This window comes from Leucopleurus acutus (genome assembly GCF_964270905.1).
Source record: "Leucopleurus acutus genome assembly, chromosome: 17".
NCBI lineage: Eukaryota > Metazoa > Chordata > Mammalia > Artiodactyla > Delphinidae > Leucopleurus > Leucopleurus acutus.
Window position 1 is genome coordinate 83,683,391 of NC_139159.1, and position 14,211 is coordinate 83,697,601.

At 59.1% G+C, this 14,211-nt stretch overlaps 1 protein-coding gene across 2 annotated transcripts in view; it reads left to right on the top strand.

The window, feature by feature from the left end:
• MROH1 (maestro heat like repeat family member 1) overlaps nucleotides 1-14,211 on the top strand; it is a 67,090-nt gene that overhangs the window by 12,084 nt on the left and 40,795 nt on the right. For both annotated transcript variants that reach the window (XM_082858618.1, XM_082858619.1), the window contains exons 2-8: nucleotides 1,150-1,227; nucleotides 2,166-2,311; nucleotides 7,877-8,008; nucleotides 8,400-8,562; nucleotides 8,798-8,896; nucleotides 13,403-13,554; nucleotides 13,942-14,082. In XM_082858618.1, coding sequence (XP_082714744.1) covers nucleotides 1,206-1,227; nucleotides 2,166-2,311; nucleotides 7,877-8,008; nucleotides 8,400-8,562; nucleotides 8,798-8,896; nucleotides 13,403-13,554; nucleotides 13,942-14,082 — 855 coding nt within the window. In that variant the 5' untranslated portion in view covers nucleotides 1,150-1,205. The remainder of the gene's footprint in view (nucleotides 1-1,149; nucleotides 1,228-2,165; nucleotides 2,312-7,876; nucleotides 8,009-8,399; nucleotides 8,563-8,797; nucleotides 8,897-13,402; nucleotides 13,555-13,941; nucleotides 14,083-14,211) is intronic.

Below are 14,211 nucleotides of genomic sequence, written 5' to 3' on the forward strand. Positions count from 1 at the left end.
GGTGCATGGGCTTCTCATTGCAGTGGCTTCTCTCCTTGCGGAGCACGGGCTCTAGGTGCGCAGGCTCAGTAGTTGCAGCATGCAGGCTCAGTAGTTGTGGCTCACGGGCTCTAGGCGCACAAGCTCAGTAGTTGTGGCGCACGGGCTTAGTTGCTCTGCGGCATGTGGGATCTTCCCGGACCAGGGATCGAACCCGTGTCCCCTGCCTCGGCAGGCGGACTCTCAACCACTGCGCCACCAGGGAAGCCCTCTCACTTATTTTTAATTCCACCCCCTAACCCTGTCCCCGCATTAGGTGACTTCTCACTGCCCCCTTCCTGTGTGGCCGCAACCAAATGAGCACATCCTCCATGCTCGGGAGCAAGGCCAGGCGTCTCTCCTTTGCTGCCTCCACCTTCAGCCTTTTCTGAATAGGTGGTGACTGGGGAATGAAGGGTGGTGACCAGCAAATCCAGGACACTAGTGTGAGAAAGCAGCACCATACAGGTCCTCGGAGAGTGTGCTGTAGGGCAGAGCATGTGGCCACGTGCTGAAGTGGGGGCCGCTTGCGCATTTCATGGGCTTTATCCTTTGGGCCCATCTGTTGCAAGTGGCGCTTCGAGGCATGTGGTGTTTGGATCCCGTGTGCTGTTTGGATGGTTGGTTTCAGGCGCCAGGGAGCCCACCAGGTCCCTGTGCTGCCCACCCAGTCTCTCGGCCAGCAGGAGGCTCATTTAACGTTGTGCTAGGATCTCAGGCATGGGGAGTCCCAGCCCCGCAGCCACCAAGGCTGTTGCTCTTGGCTCTCAGGGAGGGTGTCCCTGCTCCGCACAGACCGCCAGCGACACCAGACCTGATGCGCACGGAGTGAAGGGAGATGCTGTAGCTGGGGGTGGTAACACGCTTGCCCAGGCCACCGTGGGCCAATCAGGACCAGCCCTGGTGGGCCGGCCACGCATCGGCGGGGCTGACAGCTGCTGGGGTGGAGGAGAGCCGGTGACCATTGAGGGGACGGTGCCTCCGGTCCTCCGCACGCCTTTCAGCCAAACTGTGGCAGAGACAGTTCCCCCAGGGCGAAATTGTTTAAACCTTGTGTTTTACACAAACACAGTCACTGCTCAAAAACTGAGGAGGCTTATGACTTAAATGTTGCGCGTCTGGTTGCTCCAGGTTTGAAGACAGCTGTCCATGTTCACACCGGGCGAGAGGAAGCCACGGCCACAGCAATGAGCGAGTCATACGTGAAGAGTGAGTGTGTGGGGCTCTTGGCAGGTCTCCATGTCATGCCTGCCGGTTTCTGAGCTTGGGACACAGAGGAGCCCGTGGCATTGAGTAAATGTGCTTGGAAGGAATGACGCTTGCACGAACACACTTTCTCTAAGTTTCCATTAGAAAAAAAAAAGAAAACAAAGCTCTCGTCTCTGCAGATGCTGACGCAGAGGTCCAGATCTGGCCACAGGCTCAGTCTGGCCTGGGGGACGGCGTTTGCCTGGCACAGGGGGCTTCGTGCTCCATGTGGGAGGGTCCCTGAGCCTTCGTCCCTTCTTACAGAAGCCCCAGGGCCGGCATCCACTCTGGCTGGCCGCTCTGCTTGCAGCCAGGGCCAGCTGTTTGCTGAGGGCATGGCCCAGGGCGGGGCAGAGGCTGGGAATGGTGTTCCTGCCCCACAGCTTCCATCCCCAGGGTGAGGGTCTGCGAACCGCTGGCGGGCACACGCCCGGAGCTCTCGGGGCACTGAGGATGGGGGGTCCTGTCCGTGGGGCGGAGGCCTGGATCTGAGTGTGGGGAGTTGCCAGGGTGAGGAGTCTGCGAAAGCAGCTGGTTGGACTGGGGTGCCGCCTGGCAAGCACAGGGCAGAGTGTGGGCCAGAGGGCCACCTGGGGCAGCTTCTGAAGGGGCCCTGAGTCTGCACCGCCTGCCTTTTATAGGAGCTCGGATCCAGCGGGGCCGGAGACGTGGAGCAGACGTGGCCTGGGCTGGAAGGTCGGGGTACAGGTGGCTGGAGTGACCTCAGAGCAGGCGGCCAGTGGGTCCCAGAGATCCCGGCCAGCGCAGTGGAGGCTGCAAAGCGGCCAGGCTGGCGCGGCGGTCTCCTCCAGCTGTGGGGCCGAGTCCTCAGAGGCTGAGTGTAGCGATGGTGGGGTCGGGGCTGGGCCTGACTACGCCACTGGGCTTTGTCACGGCAGGGCTGTTCACCATTCTGCTGGACGCTGTCACCGACAAGGACCCTCAGGTGCAGGAGCAGGTGTGTGGCGCCCTGTGCGCCCTCGGAGAGTCACAGCCTGAGGAGGCTCTACGCGCCTGCGAGGAGCACCTGCGGCTGCACGAGAAGGTATTGCTGCTCCTGCCGGGCGGGGCTGCGGGGCGGGGCCTGCGCCAGGGGTCTGCCGGCTGGCTGGGTCCGGAGTGCAGAGCCGTGCTGCTGTGGGTAGAAAATCGTACCTGCAAGTCCAAGCCCCCTCGAGGCGGGCAAGTCCAGCATAGATGACCCTCTTTGCCTCGTGGCCTGTGGGCTGGTCCTGTCGTGGAGGGACCAGGTGGTGAGCACTGCAGCGTCCAGCCGCTCGCTCGCAGGCCCAGTGCCGCCATCCCCTTTCGCTGACCCGCTGGAGCCTGGACAGCCGTCCTCGCCGATGAGAGAGGGCAGCTCGCGTCCACCGCGGTAACGGGAACACGTGGACAGGCCTTGGAGAGGGGCTGTGGCTGGGTGGGCGCGCCGACTGGACTCTGCAGAGATGGCTCAGAAGGGGCTCTGCCAGCTCCCCCTCTCCTGGGTCTCGGCTCCACGGTTCTGTGACGCTCTCAGCTCCCTGTGGTGGGAAATTATTTCAGTTTTCCCCAGTGCGTGTTTTAGGCTCATTCCTGGGAGTTAGACTTTCGGTCTCAAAAGACCATTTTTCTTTTTGTTTTTGCCATTTGATCGGTAAAAGAGGATCCCTATACAGTATAAGTTATTTCTCTCTCATCTGTCAACTGCCCTCTCCTGGGGGAAAGAGCCAAGTCCTGCTGAGCGGCCTGTGCTGCGGCTTGACGGCCTCTCCTCTCGTGGGGAGGGTCCCCTGCCCCCGCCCCGCTGTCCTAGCTGTTCTGGGCCTTTTACGTGTTCGTGGACTGCTGTGGGACTGGGGGTACACAGGACGGGAAGGGCACCCTCACGCTTGGGCACGTGTGTGTCTACCCAGGCTCCTCGGCTCATGGAGCTTCACGGTGCATGCACGCTGGGCGTCAGGGCCCTTCTCTTCGTGGCCGAAAGGCTCCATCATCGTGGCCTGCTGAATTTAGACAAAGCTTAGGGCTGCCCTGGCTGTTTGAGGAGATGGCCTGAGAGTACTAGAGGTGGCTAAAAGCCTTGTTGTTTCTAACAGTTCACAGCAGAACTTACGTGTGCTTCACACTTGCCATTTTCTGGTTCATTTATGATTTCACCCCTTTTCTAGCCTTTTTAGTTTCTTCAACCAACTGTAAAAACCAGCTTCCTTCGCAGTGGCCCTTTACAGTAAGCGTGTCTGGAGTTGGAAGCCCTGTCCCTCGCAGTGGAGCCCTTCCTAGCGCCTCTCCCCCACCAGCCACTGCCCCATCCACACCCTGCTGCCGGCAGCTTTGTGCCACTCACTCGTGTTTCTTTCACTCACTCGTGCGCCACTCACTCGTTGGGCTGCATCTTAGCATGTACATTTCGAATCCCCTTGACTCTCTCTCCAAAAAGATGGGGGCTAGCAGAAGAAAGGTGTACAGCACTATCTGGTCAACGTAGGTCGGTGCAGCGTTTTGAGATGCGTGCGATACTTTGTAGATATCAGCTTCTCGAGGCTTCCGTGTGCCTGGGGCGCTGGGGCATGTTCGCTGCTCCTCCAGCTGGTCCTGGTCTGTGTTCCTGGACGGTGGGGGGCCGCACGGTTTTAGACAGATCCAGTCTCCTTCCTGTTGGCCAAGTCTCAGCATAGGAAAGGTGAACACAGGGGCAAGCAGGCTCCTTCGCAAGGGCTGTCAGGCCAGTGGGCAGGGAAGTGATTTGGGGAAGAGAGGCAGAAATAGTTGTCTTAGCCCCCTCTGGCTCCTAGGACAAAATGCCACAGACTGGGCGGCTCTGAGACAGCAGACTTGTGTCTCCCACAGTTCTGGAGGCTGGAGGTCTTAGGATCAAGGTGCTGGCAGGTTCGGTGCCTGGTGAGCGCTTGCTTCTTGGTTTATAGGTGGATGTGTCCTCCCTTTGTCCTCACCTGGCAGAAGGGATGAGGGAGCTCTCTGGGGTCTCTTCTATAGGGGCACAAATTCCATTCATGAGGGCTGCACCCTCGTGGCCTAATCACATCCCAAAGGCCCTGCCTCCTAACGTCGTCCTGCCCGCAGGTAGCCTAGTCATCCAGTTCGTCCATTTAGTGGACTCAGTCAGTTCTGGGGGTGGGGGAAGGGCAGCAGGCCACCCACCAACACATCAGAACGGTTGAGCCGGAAATCTCACACACTCCTGCCAAGGGCAGGTAGCATCAGAGAGCTGCCCCCACCCCCCCCAGCCCCGTTCCCTTCCCAGTGTGCTACCTGACGGGGCTGCGGCTACATCATCCTGCGTGAGGGCCTGGGCGAAACCCCCTCCCTCAGAGGGAGTGCTGCACATCTTCCTTTGACGTGGTTACTGTTCTGCTCATTGAACTCTCAAGAGCAACGTAAAGTGGAAATAAAATCTTAAAAAATAAGCAGCTGTCGCAACTTTGTAGAAGTAGAAGAACCCATCCTGAAATTCATAGGGAATCTCGAGGGATCCTGAATAGCCAGAACATTCCTAAAGAAGAAGAACGAAGCTGGAGGCTCCCAATTCCTAATTCCAAAATTGACCAGGAAAGCTACGGTAATCAAACCAGTGTGGCACTGGCGTAGACAGACGCATAGACAATGGAGTAGAATAGAGCCTAGAAATAAACTCACATATACGGTCAAATGCTTTTCAACAGGGGTGCCAAGATAATTGAATGCGGAAAGGATAGTCTTTTCAACAAATGATACTGGGAAAACTGGGTCTCCATTTGCAAAAGAATGAAGTTGGACCGCTACCTCACATCATACACAAAAATTAACTCAAGGGGTCAAAGACCTAAACGTAAAACCTAAAACTGTAAAACTCTTAGAAGAAAACATAGGACAGAAGCTCCTGGACATTGGACTTGGCAATGATTTCTTGGATATGACACCAAAGGGACAGGCAACCCACAGCATGGCAGAAAATGTTTGCAAATCATATATCCAATAAGGAATTAATATCCAGGATATATAGAGAACTCTGAAAACTGAGCAACAAAATACCAAACTACTCAATTCAAAAATAGGCAAGGAAAACAAAAAAAATAGGCAAGGGACTTGAATAGACATTTCTCCAAAAAAGATACACAAATGGCCACTAAGAACATGAAAAGGTGGTCAGCATCCCTAATCATTAGGGAAATGCAAATCAAAACTACAGTGAAATACCACCTCACATCCATTGCAATGGATACTATCAAAAAAAGAGAAAATAACAAGTGTTGGTGAAAATGTGGAGAAACGGGAAACCTTGTGCAGTGGTGGTGGGAGTGTTAAATGGTGCAGTGGCTATGGAAAACATTATGGAGGTTCCTCAAAAAATAAAAATAGAATTATCATATGACCCACCAGTTCCACTTCTGGGTATATACCCAAAAGATTGAAAGCAGAGTCTGAAAGAGATATTTGCACACCTTTGTTCATAGCAGCATTAATCACATTAGTCAAAAGGTGGAGGCAACCCAAATGCCCATCAGTGGGTGATGGATAAGCCAGATGTGGTCCATCCACAATGGAATATTCAGCCTTAAAAAGGAAGTGAATTCTGGAAACTCCCTGGCGGTCCTGTGGTTAGGACTCAGCCCTGTCACTGCTAAGGGCCCAGGTTCAATCCCTGGTCGGGGAACTAAGATCCCACAAGCCGTGGTGCTGCAAAAAAAAAAAAAAAAAAAAAAAGGGAATTCTCACACATGCTACAACATGGAGGAACCTCTTTTTTTTAAAAAAAATATTTTTATCTAGGGATACATATGACTTTTAAAAAATAAATTTATTTTATTTTATTTATTGTTTTTGGCTACATTGGGTCTTTGTTGCTGTGCGCGGGCCTTTCTCTAGTTGTGGCGAGCGGGGGCTACTCTTTGTTGCGGTACGTGGGCTTCCCATTGCAGTGGCTTCTCTTGTTGCGGAGCCTGGGCTCTAGGCGCACGGGCTTCAGTAGTTGTGGCTTGAGGACTCTAGAGCACAGACTCAGTAGTTATGGCACACGGGCTTAGGTGCTCCATGGCATGTGGGATCTTCCCGGACCAGAACTCGAACCCGTGTCCCCTGCATTGGCAGGCGGATTCCCAACCACTGCGCCACCAGGGAAGCCCCTGAATGAACCTCCTTGAGGACATTTTGCTCAGTGAAATAAGCCAGTCACTAAAGGACAAATACTGTATACTTCTACTTCTATGAAGTGTCTAGAATAGTCAAATTCAGATACAGAAAGTAGAAAGGTGGGTGGCAGGGGCTGAGGGGATGGGAATGGAGAGTTAGGGTTTAATGGGACAGGGTTTCAGTTTTATAAGATGGAAAGAGCTATGGGGAGGGATGGTACTGACGGCCACACCACCAGCTGAATGTATTTAATACCACTGCACTGTATGTTTGAGAATGGTTAAGATGGTAAACTTTGTTACGTGTATTTTAACACAATTTAAAAAAGCGAAAAACAGAACAGAACAAACCAGTAGGGCTTCCCTGGTGGCACAGTGGTTGAGAATCTGCCTGCCAATGCAGGGGACACGGGTTCGAGCCCTGGTCTGGGAAGATCCCACATGCCACGGAGCACCTAAGCCCGTGCGCCACAACTGCTGAGCCTGCGCTCTAGAGCCCGCGAGCCACAACTACTGAAGCCCGTGCGCCACAACTACTGAAGCCTGCGTGCCTAGAGCCCATGCTCTGCAACAAGAGAAGCCACCACAGTGAGAAGCCCGCGCACCGCAACAAAGAGGAGCCCCCGCTCGCCACAACTAGAGAAAGCCCGCGCGCAGCAATGAAGACCCAACGCAGCCAGAGATAAATAAATAAATTAAAAAAAAACCCCAGCAGCTGTGAATGACCCCATCAGTAGGACATTGGTACTTTTCCCAGGTATAAGCTGTATGTTTCTACTTGAAATAGAGGGGTTCCTGCCCTCCCCTCTCGCGTGCAGGGCTGAGTGACCGGGTAGTGTGGGCCACCCCCGTGAGGGCTGCTAGCAGCCTCTGCAGGAGGGAGCGTGGTGGGGACGTCGTTGGCGGGGGGCCCGAGGGTCACGAGCACCTTTTCTCAGGCCTGAGCAGCTCTGCAGAGTGCAGCCAGCCTGAGTCGCGCCCTTTCTTGCCCTCTTTGCTCCCGTCACGTGGCCTGGGCACTCCAGCTGCACTGAGGTTGTGCCCCCTGGTCTGCACCCCCAGTCTGGACGCTGCATTCCCGGGGGAGGGGGGAGGGTCCTCAGGGAGCAGCAGGTCTTGGTCTTTCCTGGCTCCCTGAGTATTTCCTGTCCTCACCGCCGGTCTCCGTGACGCCCGGGACTCCGGCAGGATGAAGCCCTTCCCTTGGCTGGGCTCTGCTCACGTCGCGGGGTTTTCTGTCATCACCGTGACATGCCCTCCACCTGTCACGGCCTCCGCTGTGGTCTGCGTGTCCTCAGTGAAGGCGAGGATGATGCGTGCTGGACGGGGGCGCTGCAGGGACATGGCTGAGGAGAGGGCTGCACCAGGACATATGGAGAGCTCCCCAGGAGGCGGGCCACCCAGAGCGACGCCGTCAGGAGACCAGGGCTCTTTCTTAAGCTCAGAGAGGAGCCGTGAGAGACAAGCAGGTCCTGGCCCTCCCTCCATGGTTCTCTCCTCAGCTGGCGCACCCGTACCGGACGATGATCCTGAGGGTCATGGAGACGGTCGTGAGCAGTCACCTCGGCGAGCTGGACAAGGGCTTGGCCAGGGCCAGCATCCTCCTGGCCTCCAGCGAGATGACCAAAGTGAAGGTCCGTGGGGCTGAGCAGGCCCTGGCTTGGGAGGGAAGCTGCCTTCCGAGGCCTTTCCTCCCAGGTGCCTTAAGGGTGTGGGTTTGTGTCCGTCTGCCTCAGCTTGGCCCCTGGGTCCTGTGCACTGACTGCCCTCCTGGGGTGGGGAGGGTCACCCCACAATGGAAACTGACGCAGAGAGCAAACTCCCCGAACCCTCAGGGCACACGCGGGGGCGGTGGTGCCCGGTGTGTGGAGGCGCTGGGCTCAGCAGGGAGCCCCGCTCCCAGCGGCAGCGGCGTGTCCCCTGGCGTGACTGAGGGCAGAGTGTCTCGCTTCGCTCCCTGGGTGGTTTCAGGGCGAGCTCTGCCTCCTCGGTCTGGGTGCCAGTTCAGGTCTTTTGGGGGCATAGGAACCGGTTTGTGGCTGGCAGCAGGCCGCCAGCAGCGTGCTGGTGGCTTTGGGGAAGCGTTTCGCCAGCAGCGTGCTGGAGGAGATACTGAGCAAGTTCCAGCCCGGGGTCCTGCCGCACCATTTCGTCGTGCAGACGCTCGCCAACCTCTCCGTTGCCAACGGTAGGTGGCGGCTCGGCCCCTTCGACCCGTGCTCTGAGTGTCTTGAAGACCTCTGAGAGCCCGCCGGCCTTGGTTCCTCGTGTCCCAGCAGCTCCACCGTGAGCCGCAGGCTGTGCAGAAGGAGCTCAAGGCGTGTGGCCGGGGTGCCCTCTGCCCCCCTGGGGCACAGGGCCCGAGGGAAGGACAGGCTGGGTGGGGATGGCAGTGGGGCCCCCGTGACGTGCCCCTCTTGCAGTGTTCGGCGTGGTGCCCTTCCTGACGTCCATCCTGAGCACCATGCTGCCCATGCTGAGTGCAGCCAAGCCCGACTCGATGAGGGTGGTGTTCTGCTGCGGTAAGACGGGCCTCCGCGGGCAGGGGGGCCTCCGCGGGCAGGGGGGCCTCCGCGGGCAGGTGGGTCTCTGCGGGGCAGGGGCTGGGTGCAGCCTGTCCACTCCTGGACCTTTTGTCTCCGGTGCCCCTTTGTGGGGCTGTGGGTCCTCCAGGCGCAGGAGGAGGGCGGGACATTTAGAGGAAGGGTGACTGCAGGCGCAGGCTGGGTGGGCACTGCTGCAGATAGAGACCTGGCCTCTGCCGTCTGACTGCTTTTCTCTGCTGCTGGGGGCCCCCCTGCCCAGGACTTCACACTGCAGTCCCTGAGCCGTGGACGCTTGATGTGGGCCGGGAAGAGACTTACCCAAGGCTGCAGCTGCTTCCCATTCCTCTCCCTGCCCCGTGCTGGGAGCGTGACCATTCCCTGGGCATCTTGGGATGGGGCATTCACTCTCCCACCTTCTGTGTGCGGCCCTCCGCGTGCCTGGCCAGGGGACGGTGCCTCGCGGCATGACTCTTGGGGGAGAGGAGGGCACTCGTGTGGGAGGGAAGCAGAGGGTCCTGAGACCCGGGGACAGAGGGGGCCTGGGCCTCTTCTAGCAGCCACCACGTTGCCCTTGTCCTTCAGCTTCCTGGTGTCCCTAGTGTCCCCACCAGGCTCAGGGAGACGCTGGCCGGTACTGAGGGGAGGGAGAGGGAGCATCTAGGCCCGCATGAGGACTGGACCCTTTTTAACCCGCAGCCCAGCCTGTTAGCAGGTGCTGGGCTTCCACCCCAGGCTGCCAGCTAGGGAGCATGTGGTGAGGGCGTGGCCGCACTGGGCAGGGCTCAGGGTTGGAGTTGGGGGCTGGTAGCTAGAGGATTGGTGTCTGGGGAGGGTTCCTAGGGAAGCTGCGTATCGTGCACACACCTGGGGACTTTCCTAGCCAGGGCCTAGAGCTTTGGGCCCCAGGCCTCCCTGTTCACAGTGGCTTTGGGTTCAGGGTCCCCCTGCTTTCAGGGGGCCCTAGGAGGGGCTCCAGCCCCTACCAGCCCTCCTCACAGCCCCCCGCGTTCCCCATTCTCTCCATTCCCTGCCATGGTCTCCTTGGTGCCTCTTGCAGGCTCCTCCCAACTGTGCGTGATTGGCAGGCTGCGTGGGCTGAAGGGCAGAAACCCTCCTTGACCTAGTTTTGGCTGAAAAGGGGAATTGTGACAGGATCCCCGATCAGCTGGGTGGGAATCACCGCTGAGCTGGGAATGCAGGAGCAGGACACAGAAGGGGCCGAGGCAGAGCTGAGGGGCTGGGGCTGTACCTCGGGTGCGCCGCACACGGGGAGAAGACCAGCCTAGGACAGAGCCCGTGTCGGAGCCGAGGGCTTAGGTACCGGCCCCAGGCAGCTCCTCTGGGAGGCACTGGCCTCGCTCCGGGAGGTGCAGGGCCCTGCACAGAGAGCGGACTCGCGCTTCTCAGGCGCTCTGGTCCCAGCCCTTCACGGGCCAAAGGCCCCTGCAGTTCCCACCTGTTGCTATGTCGTGTATGAAGCAAGTGCGTGGGCCAAGAGACCTGCCTGCAGGCCGCCCTCCTGCTGAGGTGTGCGCCCCTCACCGCAGACAGAACGTTCAGGGTCTGCAGTTGGAGGGAAGAGTGGTCCTGTCTGCTGGAGGGGCCTCAGTCGGGCCAGGAGGGTCCACAACAGCCCATCAGCGGCCTGGGTGGGCCACGAGAGGGCTGGGGCCTCCTGTCCTTCCAGGCAGCCTCTGGTTCTGGGCAGATGTCTGTGTCCACTGCCGGAAGGCGGCACAAGTGGGCGGCGGCGCTGGGCCGAGAACAGGAGCACGTGCACACTTGAAGCTTCTCGTCCAGTTTGCAGTACGCTGTGGCCAGGCAGGGGAGGAGTGGGCAGGGAGACCCAGAGACCGTGTTGACATGCCCCAGACAGCAGGGTGCACGGCTGGCCTGGCCACACTGTCCAGCACCAGTAGCGGCCAAAAATCACTGCCCACGAGGAAAGTCTCTGATAGGAAAGGTGGCCGCAAAATAAGCAGAAACCGAGACTTGGGGAAAGCAGACGGTTCAGGGAGGAGAAGGCAGGCAGGAAAGGAAGTCTGTGGTTAATGTCCTCTGGGAGCTCGGAGAAGATGCGTTTAGGAAACGAGCGTGTGGCTGTGAAGAAGCTACATTCAGAGAATAAAATTAAGCTTCTGGCAATTAAAAACATGATGAAAATGGAAGGCAGAAATGGAACAGAGAGTTGAGGAAATTGTCCAGAAAGTAGAGGAAAAATGCAAATATATGGAAAATAGGAGAGAAAAGAATTAGCAGGCTAGGCCACGAAGCCAGCATTCGAATGAGACAACCTGGAAAGAACGAACGGAGAGAGTGGAGTGGGGGCGTCGTGCAGTAATCCCTGAACCTGCCCTGCAGCAGGAGCTGTTCCTGGTGGAGATGCCCTCCAGGCACCGCACCAGGAAGACTTTGCAGGGGGGTGGGCAGGGGTGGGCCAAGGGGAGGCTGAGGAAATAGGTGGCCTTGCCTTCTCTCGCTCAAGCGAGAGTGCCAGAAAGCTGCGGTGGAAGGCACCCTCTGAGAATCAGAGCCCTGCCCAGATGCTACTTGAGCGGGAGGTAAAGGCTCTTGTGGAGAAGCCGGGATCAGGAAGGGTGCGGTCCCACATGGGGCCGGGGAGCCCCAGGGTGTGCGGCAAGAGATGTGGAGGTCGCCTTGGTGACTCGTGCCTGGAGAGCCAAGGAGACTCAAACCGCAGGTGGTCGGTGACTCTGGGAAACAAAGCTGCTCATGGACGGAGTGGGTGGGCCCTGGCGGCGTGGGTCTGGAGGGATGGACGGGAAGGACGGGCCCCGTCCTTGCGGGGAGTGGGTGAGGAACACCGTGGACGCGTTATTTATCGAGAGAGAGATCAAACCCCATGTTTGCTTCCGGGGCAAGGGAGGTTGGGCTGGCGGAGGGTGTGTGAGGAGTGCCCTTTACTCTGTGCCCGTGTGTGTACCTGATGGAACACTCAAGCCTAGTAACAGGTCGGGGCTGGGCTTCTGCTTCTGGCCGTATGGTAGCCTGTTACCCTGAAAGACCTTCCCACGCAAAATACCTAGGATCCCTGATCAGTTTGAGCAACAGCCTGACTGAACAGCTCAAGGAGGCAAAAGAGTGGGGGGACGAAGGGGCCGTGGAGGAGTGGGGGGTTGAGAGAGGAGCTGAGGGTTCTCGGGGCACCTGCAGCCCCGGTTTTAGCAGCCGTGTGGCAGGGAGGGGACCAGAGCCCACCTCGCCAGACCCTCCAGGGGCCCATCCTCAGTGGAAGGGCTGCCCATGACACAGAAACCTTCCCCCAGGAGGTAGTTTTCTTTGAGAATTTCTTTATGTTCTGTCTCGAGCACGTGTGAACATGGCTGCCCTCCTGTAGATGGAGGGTTGGGGTTAGTCTTTCTGCTGGGCTGCAAAGCGCAGGCTAAGAAATTAGCCTACAAGTGGGCCAGGTTTGAGTGTGAGCTGGGGCAAGTAAAGACCCCGGGGCAGCTGCTGCAGCCCCTGCCTGGCGCCGGGCTCTGCCCTCGGGAGGCCCGGCCGGGAGCCGCCGCCCCGGGCCACTGCATCCTCATCTCCCCCTCCACTGCCCAGGCCCGTGGCCGGGGCCTGGCCTCCGACTCTCCTTCGTGGCCCCATCGTCTCCCCTGACCCAGGGTCCAGGTCCTGCTGACCACTTGCAGGTCTGCAGCAAAGCGCGTCCCCAGGCTTACCCGCCTGGTGTCCACAGCACAGTCCCTTCCACAGACACAGACCCCCAGGCCAGCGCTCCCCACCCTCGGCACCCCGCCACCGTGCCCCCAGGTCTTCTTCCTACACGTGTCCTGGGGGGCCCACGCCTGCCCGGCACAGCGGCCCTTGAAAGCGTGTGGCACGCATCTCTGTGAGGGGGGAGGTGGGCACAGCAGACTGGAGTGGGCCAGGCGTGGTGGCCTGGGGGCATTTTGGGGAGGTTGGTGCCTGTACTGGTTTCCTTGGACCACCTCAACGAAAGACCACAAATTGGGGGGGTTAAAACAACAGAAATGTGTTCTCTACGGCTCAGGAGGCCAGGATTCCGAGAGCAGGGTGTTGACAGGGCCGTGCGCCCTCTGCAGCTCTGGAGAGAAACCTTCCAGGCCCCCTGGCGTCTGGAGGTGCCCGTGCATCCTGGCGTGTTGGCTCGAGGCTGCAGCAGTGCAGCTCTGCCTCCGTTGTCCCCGCGTGTCTGTCTCTCTTCTTGTGAGGACACGGTCCTGTTGGAGTTGCCCCCCACCTACTGTGACCTCGTCTTGACTCATTGCATCTGCAAAGACCCTATTTCCGAAAAAGGTCACGTTCTGAGCTTCTGCGAAGCACGCGAGTTGGGGGACCCTTGACGCCCGCACAGCGCTTTGGTCCCGAGCCTGGCCGGGTGCTCTGGAGGGTGTCTCGCAGGCAGCATGGCATGTTAGAAGGGGCAGGTGTCGCGCGGAAGCTGTGCGGCCATGGGCCGGCCGCCGCTTACCGCGTGGGTCGCCACAGCTCTGCAGCGCTTTAGCGAGAGCACCCTGGAGTACCTGGCTGACCTGGACCAGGCCCCCGACCCCACGGTCAGGAAGGATGCCTTCGCCACTGACATCTTCAGCGCCTACGACATCCTCTTCCACCACTGGCTGCAGAGCCGGGAAGCCAAGGTATGTGTGGCCCTTAGGGACCTGTGGCCTCACCTAGCTGGCTTTCCTCTCCCACCCCCAGCCTGGAGGTACTGCTCCAGTCACCTGGGCCTCTTCTGGGGTCCTGCGGGTTCTCGGGTGTTGGGGGGAGATCTGTCTACATGTGCCCCTCCCTCCCCCGCCCCACAGGTCCTCACAGAGTAGGGCTAGTTTTCTGGGGCCCCAGCGCTGGACCTCTCCCTGTAGGCCCACTCCCTCCACCCCTTTAGGACCCCCGCTCGCGGTAACCCGGGTCTTCGAGTCCAACTGTGGGGTCCTTGGGGAAGGGCTCTTTGCACATCTCTGCCCTGGGCTGACGGGCGTTGCCGGCCGGTCCGCACGCGAGCGCCTGTCCCTGTGTCCCCCCAGCTGCGGCTCGCTGTGGTGGAGGCCCTGGGGCCCATGAGCCACCTGCTGCCCAGCGAGAAGCTGGAGGAGCAGCTCCCCAAGCTGCTGCCTGGAGTCCTCGGCCTCTACAAGAAGCACGCCGAGACTGTCCACGTGTCCAGGGTGCGTTCAGGAGTTCAGCTGCAGGGGGCACGGGGTGGGGGGGAAGCCCTGGGGGCAGCCAGCCTCAGTGGGGGGCGCGGACAGGAGCCGGGGAGCCAGGCCCACCTGGCCTTGCCACGCGCCCCCTTC